This window comes from Hyla sarda, chromosome 12, assembly GCF_029499605.1.
Source record: "Hyla sarda isolate aHylSar1 chromosome 12, aHylSar1.hap1, whole genome shotgun sequence".
NCBI lineage: Eukaryota > Metazoa > Chordata > Amphibia > Anura > Hylidae > Hyla > Hyla sarda.
Window position 1 is genome coordinate 54785619 of NC_079200.1, and position 27352 is coordinate 54812970.

Genomic DNA, 27352 nt, shown 5'->3' on the forward strand with positions numbered 1-27352 from the left:
TGAACCTAGTTCTGTCTGTATAGTCCTCTGCGTTGTGTATACAAACAATCCCATGATCACACATTCCAGAGTGAATCTTTCTAATCTTGGAAGCTGCACTTTTTGTCACTTGACTGGCTTTAATGTTTCCACAGGCGGGCTGCGGAGCGGCCCAGTCTATAAAGCCTTCAGCTGGCACCGTCCGCAGCACTGCTTCTCATTTGGTGAACATTTCCTCATAGCTTGGCTATGACCTAGTTGTGTGGCGATGACTGCCCTGTATAATGCTTGCAGCACGGGCTTTCACAGTCGTACGTAAAACATGTTCTGTCTTCTGTGATTTATGGACCCTTTGATATGGACCCTTTGATTGGCGCTGAATGACTGGGCATAGAGATGTATATGGACACAAACATCGTGATCAGATGCTGCGGAGTGTACTTCAGTTTTCTCAAACATTTGGCCCTTCAGCTGCTGAAAAACTACAACTCCCATCATGCCCTAACAGCTGCAGGAGAAGAACTTCACAGACTGGAAGAGAAGCACTCTGCTGCCATGTTCTCGCATCTTTCTAGTGCAGGGGTCTCAAACTTTGGCCCTCCAAATGTTGCAAAACTTCAACTCCCAGCATGCCCGGACAGCCAACGGCTGTCCGGGCATGCTGGGAGTTGAAGTTTTGCAACTTCTGGAGGGCCACAGTTTGAGACCCCCTGTTCTAGTGAGTCTGAACACACAGTTTGCGTCTTAAAAACTTTTGACATGTCTTTACGGCATCTCAGAAGTTTTGTGACAGCATAGTAACTAGAGATGAGCGAACTTACAGTAAATTCGATTCGTCACGAACTTCTCGGCTCGGCGGTTGCTGACTTTTCTTGCATAAATGAGTTCAGCTTTCAGGTGCTCCCGTGGGCTGGAAAAGGTGGATACAGTCCTAGGAGAGTCTTTCCTTGGACTGTATCCACCTTTTCCAGCCCGTCGGAGCACCGGAAAGCTGAACTAATTTATGCAGGAAAAGTCAGCAACCGCCGAGCTGAGAAGTTCGTATTGAATTTACTGTAAGTTCGCTCATCTCTAATAGGAACACTTAAAAGGAGAAATTTGGATCAAAATTATACGTAAATTTTTTTTTTTTTTTTTATGTAAAGCTGTGTTCACACCTGCATTAGCTGCCTCAATGGTAATGACTGTCGGAAATACTGGATGAAATAGCACAACATGGAGTGAAATTTTGTCAAGTAAAATGGCTGGAAACCTGACTGACCCCAGTAAAGTTAATGGGGTACTCCGGTGGAAAACTTTTATTTAAATTTTTCTTTTTTCTATCAATTGGTGCCAGAAAGTTAAACAGATTTGTAAATTACTTCTATTAAAAAAAATCTTGATCCTTCCAGTACTTATTAGCTGCTGAATACTACAGAGGAAATTCTTTTCTTTTTGGAACACAGAGCTCTCTGCTGACATCACAAGCACAGTGCTCTCTGCTGACATCTGTCAATATTAAGAACTGTCCAGAGCAGGAGAAAATTCCCATAGAAAACATATGCTGCTCTGGACAGTTCCTAAAAGGGACAGAGATGTCAGCAGAGAGCACTGTGCTTATGATGTCAGCAGAGAGTGCGGTGTTTCAAAAAGAAAAGTACTGGACGGATTAAGATTTTTTAATAGAAGTCATTTTACAAATCTGTTTAACTTTCTGGAACCAGTTTATTTAAAAAAAAAATTTCCACCGGAGTACCCCTTTTAAAGGGGTCCATCAGAAGTACAAGCAGGGGTAATGGTATAAGTTCAGAGACTACACAGATTTCTAGAATAAAAGGCCCTGCACAGAAATCTGTAGTGGAGATCTGGTTTAAAGGGGTGCTCTGCCCACAGCCATCTTTATCCAAAGCATAGGGGATAAGATGTCTGATTGCGGGGGTCCTGCCACTGGGACACTTTGTGATCTCCGTGTTGCACCTGTGCTGCACCCGGCATTCTAAACAATAGGGGGCGTGAGGGTGACGACACGTCTCCGGCCACTGAAACCCAGCATTCTAAACCTACGGGTGTGGCACGGAGATTGTGGGCATCCCAGCGGCGGGACCCTCGCGGTCAGACATCTTATCCCCTATGCTTTGGATAGGGGATAAGATGTCTCTGGGCAGAGAACCCTTTTTAGCATTCTAAGCAAATGTCCAGTTAAGGTTGTGTACAGGTACTGTGCTGTTTCACCTATACAAACCATGTGGCCAAAAAACACATTGTGAAACTAGGGTAAGATGCATGCTACCTGCTCATGTGAACAAAATAATTTAGATTGTGCACTCTTTAAGATCAGATTGTTTTACTGCCTTTGTTTGACCTGTCTGTTCTCAGAATTTGTAAAAAAAAAAAAAAAACTCTTATTCTCATCTTTTTTGCTATCTGTGCAGATCACGTGGAATGTTGGTATAGCGATTTATTGCAACTTAACCAACCTCATGGACAGCACTTTGCAACATCAGACTGTGCCGCTTGCAGTTTGCCGGGGACCCACCGGTAATGGCCAACATCCGCGATGGATGTTAACCCCTCAGATGCCGTGATCAGTACAGATCACGGCATCTGCTGCAATGCGCATGTTAAAATAGCTGATCGAATCGCCCGCAGCGCTGCCGGGGGATCCAATCATCTGTAATTGGCGGACAGAGGTCCCCTCACCTGCCTCCGTCCGTCTCCCGGCATCTCCTGCTCTGGCCTGAGATCGAGCAGACCAGAGCAGGAAATACCACTGATCATTATTAGCAATCAACTGAATGCTATAGATAGTCCCCTATGGGGACATAAAAAGTGTTAAAAAATAAATAAATAAATAAAAATTGAAAAATCCCCTCCCCCAATAAAAAAGAAAATTTACAGTTTTTCCCATTTTACCCCCAAAAAGCGTAAACATTTTTTTTATAAACATATTTGGTATCGCTGTGTGTGTAAATGTCCGAACTATCGAAATATAATGTTAATGATCCCGTACGGTGAACGGTGTAAACATAAAAAAAAAAGTCAAAAAATGCAGCTTTTTTGTCACATTTTATCCCAAAAAAATTAATAAAAAATGATCTAAAAGTTTTATAAATGCAAAGATGGTATCGATAAAAAGTACAAATGACGGCGCAAAAAATTAGCCTTCATACTGCCCTATATACTGAAAAATGAAAAAGTTATAGGTGGTCAAATTAGGGCAATTTTAGATTACTGATTTTGTACAAAATAGTGTTAGATTTATATTTTTGCACCGCTTAAAAAAAAAAATTAAAAAAAAAAGTATGTAGACATGGGTATCATTTTAATTGTATTGACCCACAGAATAAAGAACACGTCATTTTTACCGTAAATTGTACAGTGTGAAAACGAAACCCTCCAAAATGTGCAAAATTGTGGTTTTCATTTAAATTTCCTCCCTAAAAAAAACTTTATGGTAAAATGAGAGGTTTCATTACAAAGTACAATTGGTCACACAAAAAAAAAGCCCTTATATGGGTCTGTAGATGGAAATATAAAAGAGTTATGGATTTTAGAAGGTGAGGAGAAAAAAACGAAAACGCTAAAATAAAATTGGCCTGGTCCTTAAGGTGAAAATGGGCTTGGTCCTTAAGGGCCGAGCATTTTTTGGCACATCTGACCATTGTCACTTTAAGCATTAATAACTCTGGGATGCTTTTACTTTTCATTCTGATTCAGAGAGTTTTTTTTCATTACATATTCAACTTTGTTAGTGGTACATTTTTGTCGATACTTGCATCATTCCTTGGTGAAAAATTCCCAAATTTGATGAAAATTTTGAATTTTTTTACTTTGAAACTCTCTGCTTGTAAGGAAAATGGACATCCCAAATAAATTATATATTTTCCACAAAATTTAAAAATTTTTAATTTTTCAGGGACCAGTTCAGTTTTGAAGTGGATTTGAAGGGCCTTCATATTAGAAATGCTCCATAAATGACCCCATTATAATAACTGCACCCCTCAAAGTATTCAAAATGACATTCAGTAAGATGTGTTAATCCTTTAGATGTTTCACAGGAATAGCAGCAATGTGAAGGAGAAAATTCAAAATCTTAATTTTTTACACTCGCATATTCTTGTAGACCCAGCTAAAAGGAGAGAAATCACCCTAAAATTTGTAACTCAATTTCTCTTGAGTAAGTAAACACCTCATATGTGTATGTCAAGTGTTCTATGGGTACACTAGAGGGCTCAGAAGGGAAGGAGCGACAATGGGATCTTGGAGAGTGAGTTTTTCTGAAATATCACATTTAGGAAGCCCCTATAGTGCCTGAACAGCAAAAAAAAAAAAAAAAAAAAAAAAAAAACACATATGGCACACTATTTTGAAACTTCACCCCTCAAGGAAAGTAACAAGGGGTACTGTGAGCCTTAACACCCCACAGGTGACTGACTACTTTTCGTTAACATTGGATGTGTAAATGAATTTTTATTTTTTTCACTAAAATGCTGGTTTCCCCCCAAATTTTACATTTTTACAAGAGGTAATAGGAGAAAATGCCCCCCAAAATGTGTATCCCCATATCTTCTGTGTATGGAAATACCCCATGTGCGGATGTAAAGTGCACTGCGGGCGCACTACAGTGCTCAGAAGAGGAGTCACATTTGTTTTTGGAAAGCAAATTTTGCTGAAATGGTTTTTGGAGGTCATGTTGCATTTAGGCCCTATGGTGACAGAAAAGCAAAAAAAAACATGGCATACTATTTTGGAAACTACACCCCTCGAAGCACGTAACAAGGGGTATAGTGAGCCTTTACACCCCACAGGTGTTTGACAAATTTCTGCTAAGTTGGATGGGAAAATGAAATATTAGATTTTTTTCTTCACTAAAATGCTGGTGATGCCCCTTATTTTTCATTTTCACAAGGGATAATTTAAGAAAAAGCCCCCCAAATTTGTGACCCCATTTCTTCTGAGTATGGAAATACCCCATATGTGGATGTAAAGTGCTCTGTGGGCACTACAGTGCTCAGAAGAGAAGGAGCGTCATTGAGCTTTTGGGGAGAGAATTTTTTGGAGAGCGTTTACAAAGCCCCCATGGTGCCAGAATTACATTTTTCATTTTCACGGACCACTGTTCCAAAAATCTGTCAGACACCTGTGGGGTGTAAATGCTCACTGCACCCCTAAATTCAGTGAGGAGTGTAGTATCCAAAATGGGGTCACATGGGGGGGGGGGGGTCTGGCACCATGGGGGCTTTGTAAACACACATGGCCTTCAATTTTGGACACATTCTCTCTTCAAAAGCACAATGGCGCTCCTCTTCTGAGCATTGTATTTCGCCCTCAGAGCACTTTACATCCACATATGTGGTGTTTCCAAGAAATAAAAGAGATGGTGTTTTTCCATTTTCAACTTCGTGAACGCCTGTGGGGCGTTAATGCTCACTTTACCCCTTGTTACATTTTGCAGAACCCCTGTAAAATCAGCCACCCCTGTGCAAATCACTAATTTAGACCTCAAATGTACATGGTGCGCTCTCACTTCTTAGCCATGTTGTTTGCCCATAGAGCACTTTGCGTCCACATATGGGGTATTTCTGTACTGGGGAGAAATTGTGTTACAAATTTTGGGGGTCTTTTTTTTTTTTTCCTTTTACCGCTTGTAAAAAATTAAAAGTATGGGTTAACACCAGCATGTTAGTGTAAAAAATTAAAAAAAAATTACACTAACATGCTGGTGTAGACCCCAACTTTACCTTTTCATAAGGGTTAAAAAGGAGAAAAAGCCTCCCAAGATTTGTAACACAATTTCTCCCGAAATACCCATATGTCGCACTAAACTCTTGCCTTGAAGTACCACAGGGCCCCAAAGTGCGAGAGCGCCATCTGCATTTGAGGTCTAAATTGGGGTTTTGCATCCACCACCAAAATACCCCACCGTAGTGTTTACCAAACAGGGTGTCTCCAGCTGTTGCAAAACTCCCAGTATGCCTGGACAGTCAGTGGCTGTCCGGCAATACTGGGAGCAGTTTTGGAAACAGTGCCGTACAAGATGGTTTTATTTTTTTTTTTTATTATTATTATTTGGGGGGGGGGGGGGCATGTATAGTGTTTTACTTTCTATTTTGTGTAGTGTAGTGTTTTTAGGGTACATTTACGTGGGCGGGGGTTTACAGCGAGTTTCCCGCTGGGAGTTGGAGCTGTGGCGTAAAATTTGCCACAGCTGAAACTTGCAGCGGGAAACTCACTGTAAATCCCCGCCCGTCTGAATGTACACTGTACATTCATGTGGGGGGGGCAAACCTACAGCTGTTGCAAAAGTACAGCTCTCACCATGCCCTTTGGCTGTCCGTGCATTCTGGGAGTTGCAGTTATGCAACAGTTGGAGGCACACTGGTTGCAAAACAGTTTGTTAGCTCTGTGTTTCGCAACCAGTGTGCCTCCAGCTGTTGCAAACTACAACTCCCAGCATGTACAAATATGTCAGTGCATGCTGGGAGTTGTAGTTTGCAACAGCTGGAGGCATACTGGTTGCGAAACACAGTGTTGGGTAACAAACTTGGTGTTTCGCAACCAGTGTTCATCCTGCGGTTGCAAAACTAAAACTCCCAGCATGCCCTTTGGCTGTGCATGCTGGGAGTTGTTGCTTAGCAACAGCAGGAGGCAAACAACTCTCCTTCTCCATCCTGTTGCTGCCACTGAGGCCGCCAACTCCAGGGACCCTCCACGTTGATGCCAGGGACCCCCGCCTGCCCCGATGGACAGGTAAGGGACCCCCGACTTGCCCGATCACCTCCCAGCAGGCTCTGTGATTGATTGGTCTCCGGACCGATCAATCACTCGATCGATGCTCTAAACGAACGACAGGTGCTGCATGGAGATCACGTGGGTCCCTAGCGGTGGGATTCTGTAATCAGACATCTTATCCTCTATCCTTTGGATAGGTGATGGGATGTCTAGGGGTGAAGTGCCCCTTTAAGATATCAAGGATCTACTTACCGTGCAACAAAGAGGCTGACAGTCTAAATCAAGTAGTTTAGAGTAAGGCTAAAGAATAGCTATTAGGACTCCTCATAGGTATGATCTGTGGGGGTGATGGCTATGAAGACCTCCACCGAATACTAAAACAAAGGTCAGACCTGGCTGTCATTAATGTCTGCCCTTTCCTTAAGGAGCCAAGCATGTGTAAAGATGCAAAAACATTCTATAGACTGTACAGTGCACCTTCACTTCTCCGATCCGCTGTTGAGGGGCATAGTGGTCAGTTGCGTGCCTCTGCCCTTTTGCTTAAGCAATTAATAAAACATTTACAGTGTCAGAGCTGCTTCTACCCACAATGCACTTGGCCAAATAACCTAATCTTCCAGAGTGCATGATTTAAATTATCAGTAGAATCTTACAACTAGCAGCACATACACTGGTGTTGAAATCGACAAGAAGAGCCTTGTGGTTGAAATTGTTGCCTTGGGACAGGATAGAGAACACAGTTTACTTTTGGATGTCATTTTATGATCAAATTAAACCAGGAAAAATGTTTTTTGGTCCTGAAGGGGATTTGACAGCATTGCTGCAGCTCCATATTCAGAGTTAAAAAAGGGGGGAAAAAAAGACTAATGATGATGAAAGACGAAATAAGTAATGAACACGTCGACAATTTTTCTCATTAAATACTGTTTCTATGAGACGACAGTACCTGCTAATTCCAGGTCTTTTTGAAGCTCTCCACAAGTGTCCTTGGCTCTCAGACAACTCTTCTGACTTATTCTTCTCATTGCTCTGTCAGAAATCCTGTGAGGAGCACGTGGTCGAGGCAAATTTATGGTGAAATGATTGTCTTTCCATTTCTGTGTTATGGCACCGATAGTGCTCACTGGAACATTCAGAATTAGAAATGAGTCTGTAACCAAAACCATTATTATGTTCTGCAACAACTAGGTTGCGAAGCTCTTGAGAAAGATCTTTGCTTTTACCCATCATGTGTCTTGTGTGACACCTCGGCAATGAGACCTTTTTGTAGCCATCAATTAGGACTGAACCAGCTGATATTAATTTTCCTTGACAAGGTACTGGATTGCTTTTTAATTACTGATAGATTTAAGCTGTTGTCTTGGCTTTTTATGCCCTTTTGCACCTCCCTTTCCTTCTCCCTTTCCTTATGGGGGAGATTTATAGCATATATTTATAGCCCATAGCAACCAATCGGATTTCTTCTTTCATTTCTCAGAGGCCTTGTCAAAAATGAAAGAAGCGATCTGATTGGTTGCTATGGGCAACTCAGCAACTTTTCCTCTGGACAGGTTTTGATAAATCTGACCCTATGAGTTCAATACTTTACACATAACTTAATGTCTAAGGCTGGGTTCACACTACGTTTTCCCCCATACGGGAGCGCATACGGCAGGGGGGAGCTAAAAGCTCGCGCTCCCGTATGTCACCGTATGCGCTCCCGTATGTCATTCATTTCAATGAGCCGACCGGAGTGAAACGTTCGGTCCGGTCGGCTCATTTTTGCGCCGTATGCGCTTTTACAACCGGACCTAAAACCGTGGTTGACCACAGTTTTAGGTCCGGTTGTAAAAGCGCATACGGCGCAAAAATGAGCCGACCGGACCGAACGTTTCACTCCGGTCGGCTCATTGAAATGAATGACATACGGGAGCGCATACGGTGACATACGGGAGCGCGAGCTTTTAGCTCCCCCCTGCCGTATGCGCTCCCGTATGGGGGAAAACGTAGTGTGAACCCAGCCTTAGCCTAGTTGTTTTTGGTTTCTTTGTACCAACATCTAATGAAAATGTCATGTCAATAGCACCTGGAAATATATTTAGTGAGAAAAATGATGATGTGTTCAATACTTATCTCCTGCTCTATGTACAAGCATGCGCTGTTTGGCAAGTGTTCTGAATGGGGAAAAGCCACCGCTAGACACCTATTGGCAGCTTATCTCCCATGAGAACAAACCATTGTCATTGGTGAGATTCAGAGGGTTGATCCTTCTCTCCCTAACGTCTGACAGGTGAATGGTTTGGACCAGTGTTTCCCAACCACGGTGTCTCCAGCTGTTGCAAAACTACAACTCCCAGCATGCCCGGACAGCCGAAGGCTGTCCGGGCATGCTGGGAGTTGTAGTTTTGCAACAGCTGGAGGCACCCTGGTTATGAAACACTGTGCTATGCCAATATTCTCCAACCTTCAGCTTTCTAAAACTACAACTTCCATCATTCCCAGTCAAAGGTTAATTTATGGCATACGTTACCATTAGAGATGAGCGAACTTACAGTAAATTCGATTCGTCACGAACTTCTCGGCTCGGCAGTTGATGACTTATCCTGCATAAATTAGTTCAACTTTCCGATGCTCCGGTGGGCTGGAAAAGGTGGATACAGTCCTAGGAAAGAGTCTCCAGCCCACCGGAGCACCTGAAAGCTGAACTAATTTATGCAGGAAAAGTCATCAACTGCCGAGCCGAGAAGTTCGTGACGAATCGATTTTACTGTAAGTTCGCTCATCTCTAGTTACCATCACTCTCTCTAACATGAGGCTGTAGGGGTGTCATGGGAGTTAGTTTGACAACAGCTGGAGAGCCATTGGTTGGGTAACACTGTATTATATCAAGGAATTCCATTATCTTATTGGAAGCATGCCAACCATTCCGATTACTTAAAGGGGTATTCCATGAAAAAACTTTTTTTTTCTTCTTTCCTATCAACTCCAGAAAGTTAAACAGATTAGTAAATTAAAATCCCCAAAATACAGTTGTCGGCACTACCCGTGTATGTGCTGGTATGAATGGGTGAGGTCACGGATATGTGGTGGAGGTGGTAAGCATCCGTGGGGTGCACTCCTGTGTAAATGCAGTCCGCAAGTAACAATGATCCACAAAGAAGTAAAGAGGCACTCGCCACTTCTGATGCTAAATCTTCTTTATTCGTGTAAAAGGTAAAACAGTCAGGTCGGGTTAGGACGCCAACCGAGAGCTTGCAGTGACAACGCTGTTTCACACCGTCCGGTGTATCATCAGACTACGCCTAGATTAGTAAATTACTTCTATTAAAAAAAATCTTAATCCTACCAGTACTTATCAGCTGCTGAAGCTGAGTTGTTTTCTGTCTGACCACAGGACTCTCTGCTGCCAACTCTGTCTGTCTCAGGAACTGTCCAGAGTAGGAGCAAATCCTCATAGCAAACCTCTCATGCTCCGGACAGTTCCTGAGACAGACAGAGGTGTCAGCAGAGAGCACTGTAGTCAGACAGAAAATAACAACTAAACTTCAGCAGCTAAGTACTGGTAGGATTAAGATTTTTTTAATAGAAGTAATTTACAAATCTGTTTAACTTTCTGGAGTTGATAGGAAAGAAAAAATGTTTTTTCATGGAATACCTCTTTAAAATAAGTGTGGTCCCGCGGCTGCTTATCACTAGAGATGAGCGAACTTACAGTAAATTTGATTCGTCACAAACTTCTCGGCTCAGCAGTTGATGACTTATCCTGCGGAAATTAGTTCAGCCTTCAGGTGCTCCCGTGGGCTGGAAAAGGTGGATACAGTCCTAGGAAAGAGTCTCCTAGGACTGTATCCACCTTTTCCAGCCCACCGGAGCACCTGAAAGCTGAACTAATTTATGCAGGGAAAGACATCAACTGCCGAGCCGAGAAGTTCATGACGAATCGAATTTACTGTAAATTCGCTCATCTCTACTTATCACCCTGGGTTTTCAGGATTGGCCTGGCCTTTGGTAGTACCAAGCAGCCATTTCTATGGAGAACAATGTAAAGATACTGGTGACTACTTTTATATTTTCAGTCAGTATAATAAGAGGTGTAGAAGATAAGGCGAGTGGCACGGCACTGCTGTATATTGTTGGACTCGATGTGGTATAGGTGGATGGATGTAGATGAGGGTGGTGGTGCTCTGGTCAAAGCTAAGGCACAGTAGATATGATAGAATAGAAACAACGAATCAGACCGGCAGACTCACCACGTTTCTCTTCTTCTTTATTTGCGTAAGCAAGGCATAGACAGGTACTCACAAACTTGGGGGATAGGACGTGCAGTGGGGGGACAAACTGGCAACAGACTCCGTTTTGCACGGACCACCGTGCTTCCTCCGGCCAGTTTGTCCCCCCACTGCACGTCCTATCCCCCAAGTTTGTGAGTACCTGTCTATGCCTTGCTTACGCAAATAAAGAAGAAGAGAAACGTGGTGAGTCTGCCGGTCTGATTCGTTGTTTCTATTCTATCATAATAAGAGGTGTATCGAATCAATGAAGGCCTCAATTTCTGTAGTCATTCCTAACAACTTTCTTTAAAAAAAAGAAAAACGAAACTTCATGATCTAGACATATACTACTCTGTAAAACCACTGGGGTTTATGAGATTGCAGTGACTTTATAGAGTTGCACCTTCCTTTGCTATAGTAGCAAGCAGCAATGCATGTACTGTAGGTGTGGGGGCAGACATCTACCTGTAGCACACTGCTGCCATGATAAATGCCCCCGTCAGAGAGGTGTTCCTTCGGTGCATGTTTAAATTCCTAAGCAGAACTTCACATAGTGATGTCGAGAGCAAGCTATCCACCTACGCTTTTTCAGAACACTCATACCAGTCTAACCAGTGCTGCAAGGTGCCAAACTGGGAACCATTTTGAAGAAAGCATTCTTTTACTGAAACCTCTCTCCCCTCCCATCACACAGGTTGTCTTTGTCTCTCCTTAATCTGAACTGGACTGTCCTGCACTTAATTCACAGGAACTGTCTCCCCTCCCCCCACCCTTCTGAGCTTTTTGCAGAACAGTACAGTCTACTCCGGCCTTCCTATTTTATTGGTTATGATCATAATCTGTGCAGCACTGTTCCCTTGACGTTGGCACGTGACAAGTGCGCTTATGTCACGTGACTAATACCACGGAGCACATGGAGCAGATTTACCCCCCCCAAAAAAAAAAAAAAAAAAACACAGCGAAACCTCAATAAATCGGGAGCATATCCTTTCACCGCTGTTAGGGTGAGTTCAGACGTGCTTATACTGCATACGAAATCGCAGGTGGATGCAAAAAAACACTTGGAAAACATAACGTGCTTAAATCTGCATCATGTTGTTGTGGATTTTCAGAGTGGTTTTCATTGAATTTGCAAACTGCTGCAATTTGGTGGTGAAATATTTCCCGATTTTTATTATGTGCCTATTTAAAAAGAAATAATCATAAAAATAAACTTTATTTTTTATTTCGTTATTATTTTTATTTTTTTGCTTTAGCAAAAAATTGTAGGACAGATGTCTTATTTTGTGAAATCGCTGTAAGGTTATGTTCACACTACGGACTATAAGCGCAATCTCCGCTTGCAGAAGCAATTCCATTCTGGCGGCCGCCGCTGCAATACTTTGGCGGTAGGACCGCGCAGCACTGAGCCGTCGCCATTGACGGCTATATGCAGTGTTCGCAGACTTCCGTGCAAAGAATGAACATGTTCTTTCTTTGTGCAGAACAATTTCAGCAGCGGAATTGTCTGCCGCTGAAATTCCGCATGTGAACGGGTCTCGCGGAAGACTCATTCACACTGAAGCTTATGTTCACAGCACGTAATTCCGTTTGCGGTATTCTGTGGGAATTCCGTAGTGTGAACATACCCTAAGGCTACAGATACTCTTTTGAGTTGAACCAGAGCATGGGATGAGCACAGAGGGGGCTGAGCCACAATCTGATTTGGATGAGAAATGTATTGTTACTTTCTTCTAGAAGAATATGTATATATTTTCTATAGTAGTATTACATCCCCACATAATGAGTTTGTATAGCACAGTGTTTCTCAACCAGGGTGCCTCCAGCTGTTGCAAAACTACAACTCCCAGCAACAGCTGGAGGCACCCTGGTTCAGAAATACTGATATAGCATTTTCATTTTACCATGGGGTAGGGGGTCTCCCACTTGGCACCCCTCATAGTCTGAACAGTAGATCTGTGCATTACATTGTCACCTATTCATTCATTTACCTGGCTGCCATGTAATACATTTCCCCAGCAGTAACCGCTGTAGGAATGAATAGTCACCTTCTATTTATAAATGGCTAGATATCTGGGGTCTTACTGCTAGGACCCCCACCGAATGCCTAAACTGGAAAACCCCATCCCCAGTTTCCCTTTGCCACATAACTGCAGCAAGGAGGTTTAAAGGGGTACTTAGGTGGAAAAGCTCTATTTTATTTTATTTTTTTTATGAGCTGGTGCCAGACAGGTTAACAGATTTGTATATTACTTCTATTAAAAAAAAAATCTCAATCCTTTCAGTACTTATTAGCAGCTGTTTGCTACAGAGGAAAATCTTTTTTTATTTTTTTCTATTTTTTTTTTTGTCTTGTCCACAGTGCTCTCTGCTGACACCTGATGCCCGTATCAGGAACTGTCCAGAGCAGGAGAAAATCCCCATAGCAAACCTATGCTGCACTGGACAGTTCCTGACACGGACAGAGGTGTCAGCAGAGAGCACTGTGGACAACACAAAAGAGAAATACAAAGAGTAAAAAATTTCATCTGTAGCATACAGCTGCAAATAAGTACTAAAAGGATTAAGGTTTTTAAATAGAAGTAATTTACAAATCTGTTTAACTTTCTGGCACCAGTTCATTTAAAAAAAAAAAAAAAAAAAAAGTTTTCCACCGGAGTACCCCTTTAAATGGAGCTGCATGGTACATCTCTGACCACCGCTCCATTTAATATCTATGGCAAGTGGTGAACACAGTGGATGGACCCCCCCCCATATCTAGCATTTATCCCCAGATTGTCCAGATCTTTCCTTCTTGTGATCAGAGTACACAGTAAATGTCTTCTCGTTTTCTTACAGGAGTTTTATGACCATACAAAAGCGCTATGGCAAGATGAAGGGGTGAAAGCCTGCTATGAAAGATCGAATGAGTATCAACTAATCGACTGTGCACAGTAGTAAGTGTCTCCTCAACACCTCGTTCACTTGTTTTTTATTTTGGGTTTTATTTCCTGGTACTCAATAGACACCATGCCAACCAGATGTCACAATCTGACACCATTTTTGTCCATTCTGGTGCCCATGCTTTGCAGTAGGGATCGACCGATTATCAGTATGGCCGATATTATCGGCCGCTAATCACGATTTTGGGCATTATCGGTATCGGCAATTACCTTGCCGATAAGCCGATAATGCCCCGACCCGCCGCACCGCGACCGACCCACTGCGTCGCACCCCCCACCGTAGTGCTGGGCGGTATACCGGTATGGATTTTTGCCCATACCGCTATACCGGTCGGGCCCCTCCCCCACCCTCCGAGTCAATTAAAAAAATAAAAATAAAATAAACTTACCTGTAATGGGGGTGGTCCGGGCCATCCATCCTTCCTTCCTGTAGTGTTCGGCGGCATTCAGGGTGGAGGGTGCACCGGTCCGGGCTGTCCTTCTCCGGGGGTCCTCTTCTCCACTCCGGGCAGGCTCCGGCCTAGTACGCTGCATAGACGCCGCTGCGCCGTGACGTCAGGTGCGTCGCTGCGCACAGGCGTCACTGTGCAGCGGCGTCTATGCAGCATACATTTTTGCCCTGTATGCGCTTTTACAACCGGACCTAAAACCGTGGTCGACCACGGTTTTAGGTGCGGGGAAAAAGAGCATACAGGGCCGGCTCATTGAAATGAATTACATACGGGAGCGCAAGTTTTTAGCTCTCCCCTGCCGTATGCGCTCCCGTATGGGGGAAAACGTAATGGGAACCCAGTCTAAGCAGTGTATGAGCTGTAGACTTTATGAACCTGTACGTCCCTCAGGTCTTCTCTGCGGTTAGTGGGGATCTTATCCCCCATACTTAATCATTCAAAAGTGATGATGTCACAATCTGACACCATTTTTGTCCATTCTGGTGCCCATGCTTTGCAGTAGGGATCGACCGATTATCAGTATGGCCGATATTATCGGCCGCTAATCACGATTTTGGGCATTATCGGTATCGGCAATTACCTTGCCGATAAGCCGATAATGCCCCGACCCGCCGCACCGCGACCGACCCACTGCGTCGCACCCCCCACCGTAGTGCTGGGCGGTATACCGGTATGGATTTTTGCCCATACCGCTATACCGGTCGGGCCCCTCCCCCACCCTCCGAGTCAATTAAAAAAATAAAAATAAAATAAACTTACCTGTAATGGGGGTGGTCCGGGCCATCCATCCTTCCTTCCTGTAGTGTTCGGCGGCATTCAGGGTGGAGGGTGCACCGGTCCGGGCTGTCCTTCTCCGGGGGTCCTCTTCTCCACTCCGGGCAGGCTCCGGCCTAGTACGCTGCATAGACGCCGCTGCGCCGTGACGTCAGGTGCGTCGCTGCGCACAGGCGTCACTGTGCAGCGGCGTCTATGCAGCATACATTTTTGCCCTGTATGCGCTTTTACAACCGGACCTAAAACCGTGGTCGACCACGGTTTTAGGTGCGGGGAAAAAGAGCATACAGGGCCGGCTCATTGAAATGAATTACATACGGGAGCGCAAGTTTTTAGCTCTCCCCTGCCGTATGCGCTCCCGTATGGGGGAAAACGTAATGGGAACCCAGTCTAAGCAGTGTATGAGCTGTAGACTTTATGAACCTGTACGTCCCTCAGGTCTTCTCTGCGGTTAGTGGGGATCTTATCCCCCATACTTAATCATTCAAAAGTGATGATGTGTCAGGACTGCAAAACAGTCCATGTTTATGGATGCCATCAACCGCCCCAGCCTAGATGTTTGCCCACTGCTGTCTCTACCCCATGATCATTTGGGGGGAGATCTCCAACACCATTGTACCTTCATAATAAGCAAACCTCTTGCTCCTTCTGGGACAAACCACTTTGATACCTCTATCTTTTCGGATGGGTAGAATGATTTGTTTTCCCAAATGTGTATGAATCTGACAATTTCAGGGGCCTACTACCTGGCACGAGTACAGAGCCTGGATGCCAATACATGGGTATAGCGAACCACTGGTTTAGCAGTCTGTATTTCATAGTATAATTTCATAGAAGTAAAGAATGAATTGGCATTGTGGGTCGCCATCTTGGCTCTGTTTTTACAATTACTGTAAAACTTTCCTGCTTCATGGTTTCCTCAGATGGCACACAAGTGACTCTTTGAGAATGTGGCAGCATAGATGAAGTAGGGGGCTGTGGTAGGAGGTACCTCAAGTACTAAGAACACAATAGTGCATATTGTTTCAAGATCCTGGACTTCTCGCAAAAGCTGTCCTCCTGCCTCCGCAAATAGCTGACACATTCCGGCAGTCCCACTTGTCACAACAGCCGTGTCTTGTCTTTCTATTAGACAGCGCCATAAACCAAGATACACATGTGATTATCAGCTATTCCTGTACTAAAATCTAGACCTTCTAAACCAAATACAGTCTAGGGCAGTTGTCTTCAACTTGCAGACCTCCAGATGTAGCAAAACTACAACTCTCAGCATGCCCGGACAGCCGTTGGCTGTCCGGGCATGCTGGGAGTTGTAGTTTTGCAACATCTGGAGGACCGCAGTTTGAAGACCACTGGTCTAGGGAATTTCTCACATGTTGCATTGTGCTGTGTGTGTGTGTGTGTGTGTATATATTTATATATTAAAAAGATTATGTTGCCTTGATTTATTGGCATTTTGTTGTGGGTTCTTAAAATTTCAAAGATTTTGAGGTTTTGAATTATGTTTGAGTTGGGGTTGTATTTCTGTCTCACGGGATATACATGTAGCCCATAATTTGTGGTACCAAATATTAACCCCTTAAGGACACATGACGTTCTCATACGTCTCCATTTCCGAGTCCTTAAGGACACATGACGTATGAGAACGTCATTTGTTTTACCGGCCCCCCGCAACCATCTGGAGCTGAGCCGGTCCCCGATGCCTGCTGAAATCGTTCAGCAGGCATCGGGGCATATCGCCCAGGGGGGTCATTATGTCCCCCCATGTCGGCGATGGCCGCAGATCGCTGGACAATTCAGTCCAGCGATCTGCGGCGGATTCCGGGTCAATCGGGTCTCCAGTGACCAGGTGACCCGGAATTACAGGCTGTTCGGGGCCGTCTCCGACGGCCCCGAACAGCCAGAGCCAGCAGGGGTGAGGTGGCACTGGTGCCACCTCACGATCGCCCTGATTTGTCGGCCGGATTACCGGCCGACCAATCAGGGCGCCTGCTGCGGGTGTCACTCCCGCAACCCGCTCCTCCCCTCTTCCGGAGGACGTGAGCGGGTGCGGGACGTGCACCCCGGGTGCTGGGGACCCCGATCCCCGGCGCCCCTGTTGGGATCGGGGCCCCAGGAGCAGCGGCGGCGGCGGAGACGACGAGGGACTGACCTGGTGCAGCGAGGATCGTTGGAGGTGAGTGACAGCCTCCTGCTGTTGCTTAGCAACAGCTCCCAGCATGCAAAAAGGGCATGCTGGGAGCTGTAGTTATGCAACAGCAGGAGGCAGACCACCACAACTCCCAGCATTCCCTTATGGGCATGCTGGGACTTGTAGTTTTGCAACAGCTGGAGGCACATTCTTTCTATGGAAAAGTGTACCTTCAGCTGTTGTGTAACTACAACTCCCAGCTTGCACAATCAGCTAAAGTGCATGCTGGGAGTTGTAGTGGTGCATCTGGTGGTTGCATAACTACAACTCCCAGCATGCCCGTTGGCTGTCGGTGACTGCTGAGAGTTGTAGTTTTGCAACAGCTGAAGGCACACTGAGTTAAGTAGCAAACCAGTGTGTCTCCAGCTGTTGCATAACTACAATCCCCAGCCAAAGTAGTATGCCTCCAGCTGTTGCATAACTACAACACCCAGCATGCCCTTCCGCTGTCCGTACATGCTGGGGGTTGTAGCTTTTGCAACAGCTGGGGGTTGTAGCTTTTGCAACAGCTGAAGGCACACTGGTTTCACAACCAGTGTGCCTCCAGCTGTTGCAAAACTACAACTCCCAGCATGCACTGATAGACCGTACATGCTGGGAGTTGTAGTTTTGCAACAGCTGGATGTTCCCCCCCCCCAATGTGAACGTACAGGGTACACTCACATGGGCGGAGGATTACAGTAAGTATCCGGCTGCAAGTTTGAGGTGCGGCAAAATTTCTGCCGCAGCTCAAACTGCCAGCGAGAAACTACTGTGAACCCCCCCGCCCGTGTGACTGTACCCTAAAAACACTACACTAACACACAATAAAATAAAAAGTAAAAAACACTACATATACACATACCCCTACACAGCCCCCCTCCCCAATAAAAATGAAAAACGTCTGGTACGCCACTGTTTCCAAAACGGAGCCTCCAGCGGTTGCAAAACTACAACTCCCAGCATGCACTGATAGACCGTACATGCTGGGAGTTGTAGTTTTGCACTGATTCCCCCCCCCCCCCCCCCCAATGTGAACGTACAGGGTACACTCACATGGGCGGAGGATTACAGTAAGTATCCGGCTGCAAGTTTGAGCTGCGTCAAATTTTCTGCCGTAGCTCAAACTGCCAGCGAGAAACTACTGTGAACCCCCCGCCCGTGCGACTGTACCCTAAAAACACTACACTACACTAACACAAAATAAAATAAAAAGTAAAAAACACTACATATACACATACCCCTATACAACCCCCCTCCCCAATAAAAATGAAAAACGTCTGGTACGCCACTGTTTCCAAAACGGAGCCTCCAGCTGTTGCAAAACAACTACTCCCAGTATTGCCAGATAGCCGTTGACTGTCCAGGCATGCTGGGAGTTTTACAACAGCTGGAGGCACCCTGTTTGGGAATCACTGGCGTAGAATACCCCTATGTCCACCCCTATGCAAGTCCCTAATTTAGGCCTCAAATGCGCATGGCGCTCTCACTTTGGAGCCCTGTCGTATTTCAAGGCAACAGTTTAGGGCCACATATGGGGTATCGCCGTACTCGGGAGAAATTGGGCTTCAAATTATGGGGGGTATTTTCTGCTATTACCCTTTTAAAAAATGTAAAATTTTTGGGAAAACAAGCATTTTAGGTAAAAAAAATATATATTTTTTTACATATGCAAAAGTCGTGAAACACCTGTAGGGTATTAAGGTTCACATTACCCCTTGTTACGTTCCCCGAGGGGTCTAGTTTCCAAAATGGTATGCCATGTGTTTTTTTTTTTTTGCTGTTCTGGCACCATAGGGGCTTCCTAAATGCGGCATGCCCCCAGAGCAAAATTTGCTTTCAAAAAGCCAAATGTTACTCCTTCTCTTCTGAGACCTGTAGTGCGCCAGCAGAGCACTTTTCACCCCCATGCGAGGTGTTTTCTGTATCGGGAGAAATTGGGCTTCAAATTTTGGGGGGTATTTTCTGCTATTACCCTTTTTAAAAATGTAAAATTTTTGGGAAACCAAGCATTTTAGGTAAAAAAAAATATATATTTTTTTTACATATGCAAAAGTCGTGAATCACCTGTAGGGTATTAAGGTTCACTTTACCCCTTGTTACGTTCCCTGAGGGGTCTAGTTTCCAAAATGGTATGCCAGGTGTTTTTTTTTTGCTGTCCTGGCACCATAGGGGCTTCCTAAATGCGGCATGCCCCCCAAAAACCATTTGTCGCTCCTTCCCTTCTGAGCCCTCTACTGCGCCCACCGAACAATTAACATAGACATATGAGGTATGTGCTTACTCGAGAGAAATTGGGTTTCAAATACAAGTAAAAATTTTCTCCTTTTTATCCCTTGCAAAAATTCAAAAATTGGGTCTACAAGAACATGCGAGTGTAAAAAATGAAGATTTTGAATTTTCTCCTTCACTTTGCTGCTATTCCTGTGAAACACCTAAAGGGTTAATACACTTACTGAATGTTTTTTTGAATACTTTAGGGGGTGTAGTTTTTATAATGGGGTAATTTATGGGGTATTTCTAATATGAATTCCCTTCAAATCCACTTCAAAACTGAACTGGTCCCTGAAAAATAGTGAGTTTGAAAATTTTGTGAAAAATTTCAAAATTGCTACTGAACTTTGAAGCCCTCTGGTGTCTTCCAAAAGTAAAAACTCATAAATTTTATAATGCAAACATAAAGTAGACATATTGTATATGTGAACCCAAAAAAAATATATTTTGAATATCCATTTTCCTTACAAGCAGAGAGCTTCAAAGTTAGAAAAATGCAAAATTTTCATTTTTTTCATCAAATTTTGGGATTTTTCACCAAGAAAGGATGCAAGTTACCATAAAATTTTACCACTAAGTTAAAGTAGAATATGTCACGAAAAAACTATCTCGGAATCAGAATGATAACTAAAAGCATTCCAGAGTTATTAATGTTTAAAGTGACAGTGGTCAGAATTGCAAAAAACGCTCCGGTCCTTAAGGTATAAAATGGCCTGGTCCTTAAGGGGTTAAAGGGGTACTCCGGCACTAAGACATCTTATCCCCTATCCAAAGGATAGGGGATAAGATGCCTGGTCGTGGGGGTCCCGCCGCTGGATCCCCGTGATCTTCCACGCCGCACCCCGTTAGAATAAGTCCCCGGAGCGTGTTCGCTCCGGGTCTGATTAGTGGCGATCACGGGGACGGAGCATAGTGACGTCACGGCTCCTCCCCCGTGTGATGTCACGCTCCACCCCCTCAATGCAAGCCTATGGGAGGGGGCGTGACAGCTGTCACGCCCCTCCAATAGACTTGCGTTGAGGGGGCGGAGTGTGACGTCACACGGGGCGGAGCCGTGATGTCACTATGCTTCGTCCTCGTGGTCGAGATGGATTCAGCCTGAGGACCTCCAGCAGTTCCGGAAGCCCCTAAAGGTGGGTGCTGCATGGTAGATCCCGGGGGTCCCCTGCGATCTGACATCTTATCCCCTATCCTTTCGCCAGGCAGTTCATCGCCCACCACCCAGATTCTTTTTTGGCCAGGCCCAATGAATGGCACGCCATTGATGCAGCACAGATGAGGAGATTTTGGGGCCTCTTGCTGCATATGGGCCTGGACAAAAAGCCTAGTGTCAGGCACTACTGGAGCGGGGACGTCCTATACAAGACCCCGCTTTACAGTATGGCCATGACACGGAAGAGGTTCGAGGCCATTCGGAAATGCCTTAATTATGCAGATAATGAGGCATGTCCGCCCCAAGGTGATCCCACCTATGACCGGCTTTACAAAGTGAGGCCGGTCATCGATCACTCTGGGGCCAAACTTTTGGAGGCCTACGTACTGCTCAGGGACCTCTCAGTTGATGAGTCTCTTATCAGTTTTAAGGGGAGACTCATCTTCCGCCAGTATATTCCCACGAAGCGGGCGCGGTATGGTGTGAAGCTCTATAAACTTTGCGAGAGTACCTCCGGGTACATTTACAAGTTTATAGTGTATGAGGGACAAGATTCCCGTATTGAACCCCCAGAATCTCCCCCCACTCTGGGTGTTAGCGGGAAACTCGTTTGGGAGCTTGTGCATCCATTGCTGGATAAGGGTTTCCACGTGTACGTGGACAACTTTTATACCAGCATCCCTCTCTTCACATCCCTTGCTGCCAGATCAACGTCCACTTGTGGGACCGTGCGGAAAAACCAGAGAGGCCTCCCTCTAAATTTTGTTAAGACACCTATTCCCAAGGGTGAGTCCCGTGCCCTTGCCCATGAAAACCTGTTGTTGGTCAGGTATAAGGATAAGAGGGATGTCCTTATGCTGACCACTATTCATGGTAACGGCAGCACCCCTGTCCCTGTGCGAGGTACCACAACAACGGTCCTCAAGCCCGATTGTATTCTGGACTACAATCAGTATATGCGGGGAGTTGATCTTTCTGATCAAGTCCTCAAGCCATACATGGCCATGCGAAAACACGAGTATGGTACAAAAAAGTTGCAGTCTACATGGTACAGGTTGCCATGTACAACCCTTTTGTACTGTCCCAGAACGCTGGCAGCACAGGGACATTCCTCCAGTTCCAAGAAGTCGTCCTAAAGGTCCTGATCTTTGGCGACCAGGAAAGAGCAGGCCGGACTTCCCAAGGAACTGGAGTAATAGTTGCCAGGATCGTCCCAGGCCAACACTTTCCAGGTGAGGTCCCCCACACTGGAAAGAAGGGACGATCCCAGAAAAGATGCAGAGTGTGTAACAAGAGGGGGATACGGAAGGATACCACCACTCAGTGTGACACTTGCCCCGATCATCGGGGCCTCTGCATTAAGGATTGCTTCAGGGAGGATCACACTTCAATGGAGTACTAAATTTTCCCTTCTCATTTTAATTTTCCATAATTTGACCCCAATGTACCAAGTCCAGAGTACATTCCAAGTTTTAACCCCATAAACCACTAAATTGGCCAAAATAATGTTTCATTTGAAAAAAAAACTGATAAGACCTCTGGGGGGGTATTTTTTTACAAAAAATGGGTCATGGGTCACTGAGTCACTAACATCGGGGACTTTTTTTTTATGTTGCCTCAAATGTGCAGCGCGCTCTCTCCACCTGAGCGGGGTGCGCATTTGAGGCAACAGGCTAGGGACGGCCACACACATCACATTCCCAGAATGATGATTCAGAGCATAGGGTTTGGGGTGGGCATATTTTTTAGTTTTGGCTATGCTCTGGGTCATCATTCTGGGAACATGATTTATAACTTTATGTCCCACTGTACCCCATTTTAGTTATTTAGTGTACCCCAGTTATTTACCCCATGTAATGCCCCTTGAGGGGGGGTCCCACTGTTCTGGCTCCATAGGAGTAAGCCAAAGCTCAAGGACCCTGACTGATCTCCGGCGTGCACGCTGTTTACGCCAACATATGAGGTATGTCCTTACTCCTAAGAAATGTATTTACACATTTACAATGAAATTTTCTCCTTTTACCACTTGTGAAAATGAAAAATTTGGGGTAACCCCAGCATTTTAGTGTAAAAAAAATAAAAATTTTCATTTTCACATCCCACTTCATGAATATTTATCAAACACCTGTGGGGTATTAAGGCTCACTGTACCCCTTGTTACGTTCCTTGAGGGGTGTAGTTTCTAAAATAGTGTGCCATGTGTTTTTTTTTTTTTTTTTTTTTTTTTGCTGTCCTGGCACCATAGGGGCTTCCGAAATGGGATATGCCCCCCCATTTCAGCAAAATTTGCAAATGTGACTCCTTCTCTTCTGAGCATTGTAGTGCACCCGCAGTGCACTTGATGTCCACACATGGGGTACTTTCCTACTCAGAAAAGATGGGGTTACACATTTTGGGGGGCATTTCTCTTATTACATTCTCTTAAAAGAGCATTTTAGTGGAAAATAAGAATAAAAAAACATTTACACATCCAAAGTCGTCAAACACCTGTGGGGTGTTAAGGCTCACTGTACCCCTTGTTACGTTCCTTGAGGGGTGTAGTTTCCAAAATAGTATGCCATGTGGTTTTTTTTTTTTGCTGTCCTGGCACCATAGGGGCTTCCTAAATGGGACCTCCCCCCAAAAAAACATTTCAGCAAAATTTACTTTGCAAAAGCCAAATGTGACTCCTTCTGTTCTGAGCATTGTAGTGCTCCAACAGAGCACTTGACGTGCACATATGAGGTATTTCCATACTCAGAAGAGATGGGGTAACAAATTTTGGGGGGCATTCTTTCCTATTAACCCTTGTAAAAATTTAACATTTTGGGGAAAACTAGCATTTTAGTGAAAAAAAAATAATAATTTACACATCCAACTTTAACAAAAAGTTGTGAAACACCTGTGGGGTGTTAAGACTCACTGGACCGCTTGTTACGTGCCTTGAGGGGTCTACTTTCCAAAATGCTATGCCATGTGTTTTTTTTTTTTTTTTTTTTGCTGTTCTGGCACCATAGGGGCTTCCCAAATGTGATATGCCCCCCAAAAACAATTTCAGAAAAACTCACTCTCCAAAATCCCACTGTCGCTCCTTCCCTTCTGAGCCCTCTACTGCACCCGCCGAACACTTCACATACACATATGAGGTATTTCCTTACTCGAGAGAAATTGGGTTACAAATTTTAGCAAGATTTCTCTCCTTTTACCCCTTGTAAAAATTCAAAAACTGGGTCTACAAGAACATGCCAGTTTAAAAAATGAAGATTTAGAATTTTCTCCTTCCCTTTGCTGCTATTCCTGTGAAACGCCTAAAGGGTTAACAAACCTTTTGAATATCATTTTGAATACTTTGAGGGGTGTAGTTTTTATAATGGGGTCATTTGTGGGGTATTTCTAATATGAAGACCCTTCAAATCCACATCAAAACAGAACTGGTCCGTGAAAAATTTCGATTTTGAAAATTTTGTGAAAAATTGGAAAATTGCTGCTGTACTTTGAAGCCCTCTGATGTCTTCCAAAAGTAAAAACATGTCAACTTTATGATGCAAACATAAAGTAGACATATTGTATATGTGAATCAAAATATAATTCATTTGGAATATTCATTTTCCTTATAGGCAGAGAGCTTCAAAGTAAAAAAAAAAAATGCTAAATTTTAAATTTTTTCATCAAATTTTGCAAATGATGCAAGTATCGACAAAATTTTACCGCTACGGTAACATAAAGTAGAATATGTCACGAAAAAACTATCTCTGAATCAGAATGAAAGTTAAAAGCATCCCAGAGTTATTAATGTTTAAAGTGACAGTGGTCAGATGTGCAAAAAATGGCCGTGTCCTACAGTGAAAATTGTCTGGGTCCTTAAGGGGTTAAGCTAAGGTCGCCCCCAGGGTAAAAGTCCAACCGCTAGAACACTCCCCATCATGAGAATGGGGGTCAAGCATGATGTATGCTGTGGCTCCATTCCCTTACTGTTGGACTACCAAAGCTGAGCACAATACTCGCGCTAACTTGGTTAGTCCAATAGAGTGTTTCTGGAGAAGCTTGAAAGCTGCTAAATCCACACAATGGGACATGGGACCCCCGTTCTCATGATTGATGGGCACTCCAGTGTCCTTACCCCCTGTTCTCTTTAAGCTATGCTCACTAGAAAGAGTAAAACATTCCACAACCTGCAGACAGGTAGATTAGTTATTGGACTCTGCGGTGGACTCTGCGGTGTCCTTGGGCATGGGACCATGCCAGTGCCCCCTGTGTATTGCAGAGAGCAGATGACAAGTACATGATACAGAACGGTCACTGCTGTCCTATCCTTGTATCTGATGTGTGTGCATAAGGCAATGTTTCCCAACCAGGGTGCCTCCAGCTGTTGCAAAACTACAACTCCCAGCATGCCCAGACAACCAAAGGCAGTTCTGGCATGCTGGGAGTTGTGGTTTTGCAACAGCTGGAGGCACCCTGGTTGGGAGACAGGCTTGTTTAATGCTGGGCTCCAGTGTCTGCAGTTGGTATTTGGGTGGATCTCTTACCAGACTGCCCTACATGACGTCATGACAGCTGATCAGTGTCGGCTAATGCTATTGGCCATTGACGTCTCCACTCTTCTTTGCTTCCTCCTGTAGCAGGGCCCCACTGAGGGAGGCTTCCTACCCCTGCAGCTTTATGATGGGCCAGGTGGAATTGTGTATGTGTGCAGGAGGCAATATGGCGACTTGTTTGACAGCTAAAAGATTTACCATGTCTGCCTTTATCTCTTATTAAACATTTACATAAAGCTGACATGAGTTGTGCAGAGAGGGAAGGATGAGTGCCCACGCTTTGCCTACATGGCATTGCCTTTCCTGTTTCCACACCACTGTTTGCTTTTTACAAGCCAGATAATATACATGGAAATCTACAGGCAGTCTCTTCAACATTGCATCTGGGCTTTATTAATTTCATATAAAATGTATATCATGCTTTGCTTTATGGCAGTGTTCCCGCATCTGATGCTGCTCCAGCTGTTGCTAAACTACAACTCTTATCATGTCCTGAAAGCCTTCTTTTATCTAGGCATGATGGGAGTTATAGTTTGGCAACAACTGGAGAGCCACAGGTTGGAGAACACTGGTTGAAGTCTCCAAGTCATTGCTCTCCAGAAGGCTGTCAGGGCATGATGGGAGTTGTAGTTTTGTAACAGCCGGAGAGCCCCATCTTGAATGACTCCTCTTTATGTTATTCCCATTGGCCCATGTGATAGCCTGGGGGGTGATGGGTGTATGGGATGTAGCTGTGTGGTTACTAAAGGGTGTCTGGTTAACCCTTTCTATTCGTGACACCAGGGTGAGGGCTCCTCTGTAATGTTTGTCATACCTCCACCCTTCCCAAGAGCGATAGGGAGGTATGCAATAATTGAATGTCCACAACTGGAGAATTTGCTGAAAACAGTCGGAACTTTACTGAAGATTTTATGCAAGCTTCATAACCGGAACAGTCTCTATACAGACAAAGTCTCTTACAGATTGACAGTGGTTGGGACCTTAATTGTTTTAGAGTCCGTAGACTGATATGCACTGTTCCACTGGATTTAGTTGTGGTCCAGTAGTCACGCTAGCTTTAGCGGGGATTTAGTTTAGGACTCACGGTTTTGGTTCAGCTTACATAGAGTTATGGGTAAACATGTGACCCAAGGACCTCCAAAGGTCCTCCAACATACCTTAGAGGATTTAACATGGTCACATGACCGAAGGTCCTGTGACGCGAACAAGGTACTCTAATATGCATTATATTAAATATACATTCTATTAAATATGTACATATAAACATCATAAAATTAGAGACGTAGGAGGCGACTAGGGGCTGTTCCACCTGGGGGATCCTACCTGAACCTAGTAACTCTGACTTTGGGGACCTCTACACTAGGTACGGTATGCAATACGGTACCGGGACACCGCTGTCAAACTGTGTGAGAGAAAAAATAGTGATTTTTCCCCCAGCGACCAATCACAGCTCAGCTAATGAGCTGAGGTAAAGTGAAAGCAGAGCTGTGATTGGTCGCTATGAGAAAATCACCCTGGAGGACATTTATCAAAACCTGTGCAGAGGAAAAGTTGACCAGTTGCCCATAGCAACCAATCAGGTTGCCTCTTTCATTTTTCACAGGCCTTGTTACAAATGGAAGAAGAAATCTGGTTGTTATAGGCAACGGCTCTACTTCTGCACAGGTTTTGATAAATCTCCCCCCCCTGTTTTTTCTCGCACAGTTTGATAAATCTGGGCCATTGACTCTGAGGTCTGTCAGGTTTCAGAACTTTTTTGATAGCAAGGATAGTACTGAAGACTGTGCTATTTAACACTAAATAATGGAAACTCTAAGGCAGAAAAACGCCAGTGTGAACTGAGCCGAACACTGCTGTATTTGGCACAACAGGTTGTGTGAATGAGGCCAGATTGTGATTCCATTAATGCAGCCATCTCTTATATCCATCATCCATAGTCTAATGGCTGCATTCACACCATGTTTTTGCAATACAGTTCCCGTATCAGGTTTTTGATTCTTCAAAATTGGACTAAACTGTATGAAACTTGTGTACAAATTTTAACCCGTATACGGTTCGGAAAAAGATGTCCGGTTGCCTCCGTTTTTAGAGTATACATTTTTAGCTTTTCATTCCATTCGGTGTGCGCTG

At 44.4% G+C, this 27352-nt stretch overlaps 1 protein-coding gene across 2 annotated transcripts in view; it reads left to right on the plus strand.

Annotated features, from left to right (window-relative positions):
* Nucleotides 1-6660: 6660 nt before the first annotated feature.
* Nucleotides 6661-27352, plus strand: part of LOC130296509 (guanine nucleotide-binding protein G(s) subunit alpha) — a 40259-nt gene continuing 19567 nt past the window's right edge. Inside the window, exons 1-2 of one of the 2 annotated variants that reach the window (XM_056548102.1) lie at nucleotides 6661-6708; nucleotides 13779-13876. In XM_056548102.1, coding sequence (XP_056404077.1) covers nucleotides 6676-6708; nucleotides 13779-13876 — 131 coding nt within the window. In that variant the 5' untranslated portion in view covers nucleotides 6661-6675. Of the gene's footprint in view, nucleotides 6709-13778; nucleotides 13877-26835; nucleotides 26888-27352 lie in introns of those variants that run through there. The other variant, XM_056548103.1, reaches the window with a different exon arrangement.